The sequence below is a fragment of the Cebidichthys violaceus genome, unplaced genomic scaffold, assembly GCF_023349555.1.
Source record: "Cebidichthys violaceus isolate CVI_PGR_0920_01 unplaced genomic scaffold, fCebVio1.0.p SCAF_31, whole genome shotgun sequence".
NCBI classification, from domain to species: domain Eukaryota; kingdom Metazoa; phylum Chordata; class Actinopteri; order Perciformes; family Stichaeidae; genus Cebidichthys; species Cebidichthys violaceus.
In genome coordinates this window covers 2,217,055-2,225,144 of record NW_027176495.1, presented here as the reverse complement: position 1 = coordinate 2,225,144, position 8,090 = coordinate 2,217,055, and the positions used below count along the sequence as shown (strand labels likewise).

Sequence of the window (8,090 nt, the reverse complement as noted above, 5' to 3'; positions counted from 1 at the left end):
CTACAGATCTGCCCTTCCCCCCCCGAGAGACACTCACACATGTCACACATGTCACACATCAACACATCAACACATCTGTGCAACAATGGGTGTGAACACCAAGTGTGAAAACCAGTCTAAATGTGACTTCATGGCTGATTTTCAGCTTCAGGCCTAATTTATTTTCATACATTTGATTATCTAAATTCACGTGGCTTGTCTAGTTCTGAAGTCAGTGTGTCATGAGTTCATCAAAGCAGTATAACTATAACTATATATGTAACTATAACAATAACTATATCACAGACTGACTAGTTCATCAACCGGTGAGATGGACTTCAAGGTGTTTTACCTCTCAGGAGTCAATGAATATTTACATATTCATAAATTCTGGAGACTAGACTTATATTATTTATTTAACTTATATAATATATAAGTTATATATTATATAAATATAGAATTGTAGTCGAAATGACCCACCCACTTATTCCCTGTTACTAGAATATTAATATAATACACAGGCTGCTATTCATACCAACAGTAGCTCTAATACATGTATTAATAAAACTTAAACTAACTGAATTCATTGTGATCTATGGTGAAAAATAACAATCATACATATTCGTACAGTACAGAATGAACCGAGCCACACACACACACACACACACACACACACACACACACACACACACGCTAAAGACTACATTTCCCAGCATTCCACGGGGGTAGAAATGACCCGCACTGGAGAGGTAGTAAAATGTCACAAGACACTTTCTTAATGAGGCACATTTTTCCATGTATCGCAAGGAAACTCCTCTGCTGCATACGAATGTGTCGTAAGCGGCCATTACGCGCTTTTTAAAGCGGAGTATTGAAACTGTTTCCGGCTCTTAACGTGTAGCTGATCGAGTGAAGTGTTCACTGAGAACCTAAACTCGAGAAACTGCAACAGGCTGAGCTTCCAGAGTCCACAGCCCGCCGTGTTAGTCCTAAACGCAGCTGTCAGGGGACTCCCGGAGGACACAATGAACCCAATGGGGACGTTGAGACAGCCTAGAAGAGCTGCCACACTTACCTTTTGCGCCATTATCGAAGCATTGATCAATCATTACAAAACACAGGCCCTGCGGTTTTCAGGATTTCCAATTCCTCAGCTGGACATTCCCCCCCCACCCCTCTCCGCTGCTCTACAAATAAAGGACAGCACGGTAGTCCCACCCGGTGAAGAGCGGCCTCTCCGCGGACGTTAACACATCACTGAGAGACGAGAGAAAGTTCCGTCGCTTTAAAACGCAGAAACAGAAAGCTGCAAGGAGACAGAAGGAGTTCGTCAAGTTAGGTTCGAGTGCGAGTTAGCGCCGCGCAGAGCTGCTGACAGCACGGAGGGAGTGACCTGCTCCACGGAGAGAAACCGGAAAGGTAGTCCCTCCGAGGCATGACTCGTTCGTTCCAAAATAAAGTGAGCCAACAAATGAAAAACACGCATCGCGGACGAAGAAAGTAGAAAGTAGTTCAAGTTAAAACCACGAAAAATAAAGGCAGCAATGATAGTAACACGAATAATGTGAATCCATAAACCACTTAAGGTGATTTTAGTTATTGTAAAAGAATCAGTCAAATTGTAAATATACACAATAACAACCATCAAACATGTTTCCTTTAAAATACATATTCCAAACTTTAATTTGTCCTCATATGTTTGTTTTCTGTGTTTAAGAAGAGGTTCAGAGTTCCGGTGTATCATTGTAATCTACTGTAGTGTTTACTGACTGTAGTGTTTACTGACTGTTGTTGTCAGGGAGTGACTCCGGGTTCATCTGTTGGCCTGAAGTCGGCCTCTGCTGGGCTCGATGCGCTACTACACTACAAACCGGTGACACACGCATCTACTGTACAAGCTGTACAAAGCAACAATTATAATAAGTTGATTAATACAAGTAATAATGTTTATTCTGTCCAGTTCTCATCTCTCTCATCACTCTTTGTTCGTAGAACACATTAGATTACCAAGCAAATTCCATCCTGCTGTCTCATCTTAACATGTTCAAACCCTGTTAACAAGTTAGAAAGCATTAAGACGGTGATTGTCCTCATCTCATGTTGAATGTTATAGATGAAGTTGACGCACTGTAAAGGTTTGACATGTTGAGGCGACCCCTCCTGTGTGTCTGCTTGGCCTGATTTTAGTTTTTGATCCTACCTTTGCAGGAAGTGGCGGGCTCTGTTGGATGATGAGAGCAGCCTTTAAAAGTGAACCGTTCAGACCGCTTCACCCGTTCAGACTGCCTCATTGTCCTTTGATTTGGTTACCTTATTTATTTCTTTTGTCATTCCTTAATAAAGTGTGATTTCACCTCCACCCTTTTCTCTTTTTGTCTGAACTGAGAACCAGGTCACGACAGCGTCTTGAATTTCAGATTTCAGCCCTGTCGGCTGAAGTTACATTTTCAGTATGTGTGTAAACACTGAAAGTAGTTGAGGTGCAAAATATGAAATCAATTTGAAATGTGCGTTGAAGCACCAGAGAGAGTTCAAGTGCACTGTGGATAGTTTAGTAAGAAGTGACAGCGGACTGGGTTCTTGCTGTCGGTGTCGGCTGATGGAGGCTGAGAGCAGTGGACTGGAGATAAATGAAGCTTGTAATGTAAATAATAAAAATGAAGATTTACAGCGTACAAGAATATGACCAAAGGCATACAAAAATTCAACAGTGACTTTCAGTGCCCTGAAAGAATGATCCCACTATTCACATTCCTATGAGATGAAATAGTTTGGGCTGGAATCAAGTGTTGGATATTTGAGAAGGTAACAGAGACAGAGGTAAACCTTACAACTGTGGCCATTTTTGGAAAAGTTCAAACTTTCGTTCCTGCTCCTTCCTCGTCGCCTCCTCATATATCGGACACCTGAGTGGTCTCATTTGTCCGTCAAATGTGAAAGTGACTGAGCATTTTTTTGCTCTTATCGCACGGTTTCATCGAGCAACGCAGGTGTGTCAGAGGAGGGTGGGAGGGCGTTTGGCAGCTCCACAGACGCTGAGCTCAGTTTGAAGATCTCCAGCTTCACAGAGACATCATGCGCTCTCTGCTTCCTCTCCTGTGCCTGTTCTCCGTCTGGACAAAGGGAGCCGGGGCGTCGGACCCCGACTTGCCCTTCATGGAGTACCTGGACCAAGATCATTTGGTGTGCCTGAAGTGGGGCTTCGACAACCCGGGAGGAACCATAACATTCAAGCTGGTGGTCAACACAACAGGCTGGGTGGGCCTTGGCTTCAGTTCGGACGGAAAGATGAACGGGTCCGACATCGTCAAAGGGGGAGTAGGACCCGGTGGAAGCTACTTCGGAGTAAGTCAGCGCCAGATGATAACAACTGCATGTGTAGCAGTTTGTTTTATGTTTCCTCCACATTGCTGCTGTGTCTTTTTGCCCATTAGGACTACCACGGAGTAGGGGAAGTCATGCCTGTGCTGGACGAGCAGCAGAGCTACACGCTCCTCTCTGCGACCGAGAGTGAAGGTCAAACCATCTTGACCTTTCAGAGGTCCGTCCACACGTGTGATGTTCAAGATTTCCAATTCACTGTAAGACTTTCAGATATGTTGTCTCCCAGAAACTTGGCAATCAATCAATGTCAGTTACTATTGACACAAAAAAGCTGACTTGAGAATTCATTGTTTTATCCATTGTTTGGTTCTGAGGGTGTTTGACTTATCCCGGTCATGTGTTGAAATCGACGTGTAATGTTAATCTTGTTGATGTCAGACTGGTTCAAACTTTTAGTGAACTATGTCTTGGTGGGTTGCTCCTCTACAAGGCTACTGTTTCCATGGGATCAATACCATGGAAACAGGCCAACAGCCCTCATCCACTCAGTCAGCTTCAACATTGTTGTTTTCCACCTAAATCACAAGGGTTGGACTTTTGTTCCTCGTTATTTGTAATTCTAGACTCTTTTGTACCGCTGATCTAAATCTTGTACGTAAAGCTCAAGTTCCCTGCTTTCATAACTGTGTTAGAGGACTTCTATTGTCGGGTTCACCTGAATGTTCTTCAGTACAGTACATAGAGCTGGGTGTTTTTCACATGTGAAGACAATGGCAACAAAAGAAAAAGGCACGCAAGATTTTGTTTTTGCATTGAACACGTGAAACGCTATACATCATTAGTCATAACACCTTGTTGTATGAGTTGAAGATTGTGGGAGCAGAATGCAACGTCAGAGCGTTAAACTGACTGTTCATCACTTGATTCTTGTTCCTTACGGTAAACAGAGACTTGATTTTTCAGTCTTAAGAACCACATCCCTCTTCCCTCAATGAAAGCTCTCTCATGCTGCCGCTTTTGCACTGAATCATGTTCGTTGACTAAAATCTGCACCTCTTTTCCAGAATGCACAAATTAAAATTATCTACGCCTTCGGAACAACTGATGAGCCCGCTTACCATGGGCGCCGTAGAGGCGCCAAAGAAGTCAACCTGCTGAACTATGTGGCCAAGTCACCCTCAACCAGCCTCAACTATCTCAGCGTCACGATGGATAATGTAGGAATGACTGAAAACACCACGCTAGTTGTACACTTATCTGAGGTCAAAGGGGAGAGCTGGAATACATTCTAGTCTTTATATAGTTTGGATGAACGGATGGAAATCAATTAAACAATCTAAGCAATTCTGATACCAGCAGTCATCCAAGCTAAGAGACGAGGTTGTTGTGTTTGCCTTCACCTTCGTCTTCATCTTGTGCAGGTCACTGTCCCTGAGAATCATACCTACTACCACTGCAAGGTCATGAAGATTCAAAACTTGGATCCAAATACACCATATTATATATATCAGGTAATCATTCGGGTATTTTCCTCACCTTTAATCAAAATCAGCAATTTGATGTTGTTCTGTACATGTGGTGTTGGATTAACACGCCTCACTAAACTCTGGATTAAGTGTTCAGATGTAAAACAAGTCTGACTGTAGTAGTAAAGATGAAAATACTTAACTGCTGCTGTATAAGTACGTGTCATTTATTAATTCCCAGCTGTGGAAGAATAAAAAGTCCCACACATGAAAAGTCAACATAAAAATGATTTTCAGTTTTATTTCGACCTTCGTTTTAACCCTCCGTACCACATCTCTTCTTGCTTTTCCTCAGATTGAGCCAGTGATCGAGCATCCTGACATTGTGCATCACATGATGCTGTACAGCTGCCCCTCCTTCGTGAAGGAGACGTACGACAAGCCGTGCTACATGGGGGACATGGGGGACACCTGCTTCAGGGTGATGGCTGCGTGGGCAGTGGGAGGAGGGGTGAGGGAGACCCTATCTCTGCACGCTTACATTCATGTTGTTGTCTGTATTCTTGTGTGTATGTCCATGTCAGGGATGACATGAGCTGATCCACAATTTATTCCTGAAAATTCAGGTATTTGAGCTTCCAGAGAATGTGGGTATTCCTGTTGGAGGTGCGGACAGCAATACATTGTACAGGCTGGAAATCCACTACAACAATCCAAACAAAGAAGCAGGTAATACTGTATCTATGTATCTATGAAACTATGTATCTATGCAACCGTAGACGGTATTGGTACCACGTATTGGTGGTATTTCCCTTTAAAAAGCCACCAGTGCATTTTAATACAACATGGAAAACTGTCTGGGCATTGATACACAGTATACAGTCATGTCAGGTACAGTCATGCTGTCATAACACAGTCCTATTTTAAACTACTGTCTCTTTCTGGTTAGGTAGGAGAGACAGCTCCGGACTGAGGCTTCACTATACCGTCCAGCGCAGGGAGTATGATGGGGGCGTCCTGACCACAGGTGTGATCCCAAATAACTACCTGAACTACAGCATCCCTCCTAAAGCCACTCAGTTCCACACCTACGGCGTGTGTAACACAAGTCTCTTTTCTCAGGTCGGTAGTGTGTCAGTATAGATTTTCAAAATGAAATAAGTTAATATGTCTGTTTTTTGTAATGACTGTGTTCCTGATAGTGTTTTCTTTCCACCCCCAGCTGGTGAATCCTGTGCCTGAGCTGCACGTGTTTGCTGGGATGCTGCACACTCACCTGGCTGGGAGGAAAGTCCGAGTGGGACATTACAGGTAAGAAACGAGAGAGAGAGAGAGATATAGGTCCATATCGAGGTTTAAGAATGAAACAAGAGGTTCAGTAAACGTGACAACACAGCAACAAAGTGTTGGTCACTCTAAAATCAAAGATCTCACTAGAGAGTGGACGTTCTCATCGGATTGTGATGGACAACCAAGAACCAAAAGATTGTTTTGAATAATATCCGGTTTTGATGCAGAACGGGCATTGTAGCATTGTTGTCTTGTAAATCTGTTATTCCATACATCTTCACTGTAGAAATGGAAAGCAGATAGACTTCTTGCTCCTCAATGAAAACTACAACTTTGAGCTGCAGCAGAGCGTCACTTTTGGAACGTTCAAGACCATCAAGCAGGTAAGTTCACATTGCCTCCAAATATTGTGCCCATATTTTATTTTTTAGTAAGTTCTTGGTTGTTTGTGCTGTTCAGAACCACATCGTTTAAACGGTGCTCTGTAAAGTCTCATGACACTGTTCCTGTCTCTCATTACAGGGCGATGAGATTGCGGTGGAATGCACCTACAGTACTACCGATCGCACCAATGTCACCAGGGTGAGTAAATACTGTTAATCTCATGTCATTAGGCACACAATGTGCTTTAAAGGAAATCAGTGTGCTCCAAGAACACACACAAAGAAACACATGTAACACGAAGACTTTGGATGAGACAAATGAGCAGTTTCATATTTCATGTATCAGAAAGATTGTGTTGCACCATTCATTCAAATAGGCTAGATGTCCTTTCCCCAAATCTATCGCCTTCATTTGAAGGCGTACGTTGATTGTTAGGAACAGAATATTTACTGTGAACAAGCTCAATCGAGTTTAAACGAACCACACAGAGTCCTCTAGGTGGCGCCACTGCCTGGCTTTCATATCCCCATGGCATCTTACCTTTATGTATAAAGATAATCTCTTGTCTTTAATGCCTGTCATGTGTTACATGTTCCTCTTTAAGATGGGGTTAGCCACTACTGATGAGATGTGCCTGGCCTTCCTATACTACTACCCTGCAATCAAGATCAGCATATGTGTTAGCCACCCAAATACAAGGTACCTGTCAACCAGCCTGAGCTAACAGTAAGACCTGACGCAGGTCTTCTGCATATACATATACACGTTACATGCATATGTTTTTCAAGCAGCTGTATCTTGATACGCTCTTCTACTAATTCCTGACAGCATGTCTGATGACGCCCCGACTTCAGACTCGGATCCAGTTGCAGCGCAGGAGAGTTTTCTGAAGGACCTTCCACAGATCCAGTACACTTCTGATGACCAAGTAAGTGAAGAGTCTCAATGGTCTGATCGTCTATTTTCTATTATACGTCTAATGAATACATTTTGTTGAGACTGTGGAGTCCTCTGTCTGTCGTTGCCTCTGTGAGTATCATAAAAAGAGGTATTTCTTTGTCATCTTTTCTATTTCACAGAACACCTTCTCGATTAACCGAAAAGGCACGGTGAGGGAGATGATGGAGACACCGACTGTCACTTGTCGCACAAACAATGCGGCAAGCGGACTCGCTACTTCCCGGATTATGAATTTAGCAGGAATAACACTTCTGCTACTCTGGGTTGCAGTAATGTAACGTGGTTGTATGAGCAACAGATCCAAACCATCGCAATCGTGATAAAGGAAGGCACAGCTAATAACATCTCCATTGTAGCCCTCTGGGCTTATTCAACAAGACAGGGTGTATACCACTTTCTATGTTTTTTGTTTTCTCTGTTCATCGCATATCTTTTTCTCTTTGGTATTGATTATTAATCATCTCTTATGTGTGTACATGTATTGTGTTCATTTCATGCACTCTCAGCCTAATTGCTGATTTTTATATGTATACAAATATACATAAAAGAGCCAATCATTTGCTAAGTTCTCACCGAATAAAATATATACATCACAAATAACATATGAAAGTGGTGTTATGACAATCTACAAATAAGTCTGTAAAAAGTGGATGTAAGTGACATCAAGGCGTGTCGTTACACGGACGT

At 42.7% G+C, this 8,090-nt stretch overlaps 2 protein-coding genes across 3 annotated transcripts in view; one reads left to right on the top strand and one right to left on the bottom strand.

Annotated features, from left to right (window-relative positions):
• The window catches only part of snx9b (sorting nexin 9b), a 12,471-nt gene extending 11,099 nt beyond the window's left edge, over positions 1-1,372 (bottom strand). For both annotated transcript variants that reach the window (XM_068724481.1, XM_068724482.1), the window contains exon 1: positions 1,055-1,372. In XM_068724481.1, the coding sequence (XP_068580582.1) occupies positions 1,055-1,066 (12 nt within the window). In that variant the 5' untranslated portion in view covers positions 1,067-1,372. The remainder of the gene's footprint in view (positions 1-1,054) is intronic.
• Positions 1,373-3,054: 1,682 nt separating this feature from the next.
• Positions 3,055-7,945, top strand: moxd1l (monooxygenase, DBH-like 1, like). Its single transcript, XM_068724483.1, has 13 exons — positions 3,055-3,324; positions 3,414-3,560; positions 4,368-4,520; positions 4,725-4,814; positions 5,125-5,280; positions 5,396-5,498; positions 5,719-5,891; positions 5,992-6,080; positions 6,346-6,442; positions 6,582-6,641; positions 7,048-7,142; positions 7,272-7,371; positions 7,523-7,945. The coding sequence occupies exons 1-13, from the start codon at positions 3,055-3,057 to the stop codon at positions 7,679-7,681; spliced, it is 1,692 nt and encodes a 563-aa protein (XP_068580584.1). The 3' UTR covers positions 7,682-7,945.
• The last annotated feature ends 145 nt before the right edge of the window (positions 7,946-8,090 follow it).

What these genes read in the sequence shown, in the direction of transcription:
- moxd1l (XM_068724483.1), top strand. Translation starts at nt 3,055, where the DNA reads ATGCGCTCTCTGCTTCCTCTCCTGTGCCTGTTCTCCGTCTGGACAAAG. An exon ending in CACCATATTATATATATCAG is followed by an intron (nt 4,815 to 5,124) that starts GTAATCATTCGG and finishes GCTTTTCCTCAG; the next exon opens with ATTGAGCCAGTGATCGAGCA. An exon ending in GTTAGCCACCCAAATACAAG is followed by an intron (nt 7,143 to 7,271) that starts GTACCTGTCAAC and finishes AATTCCTGACAG; the next exon opens with CATGTCTGATGACGCCCCGA.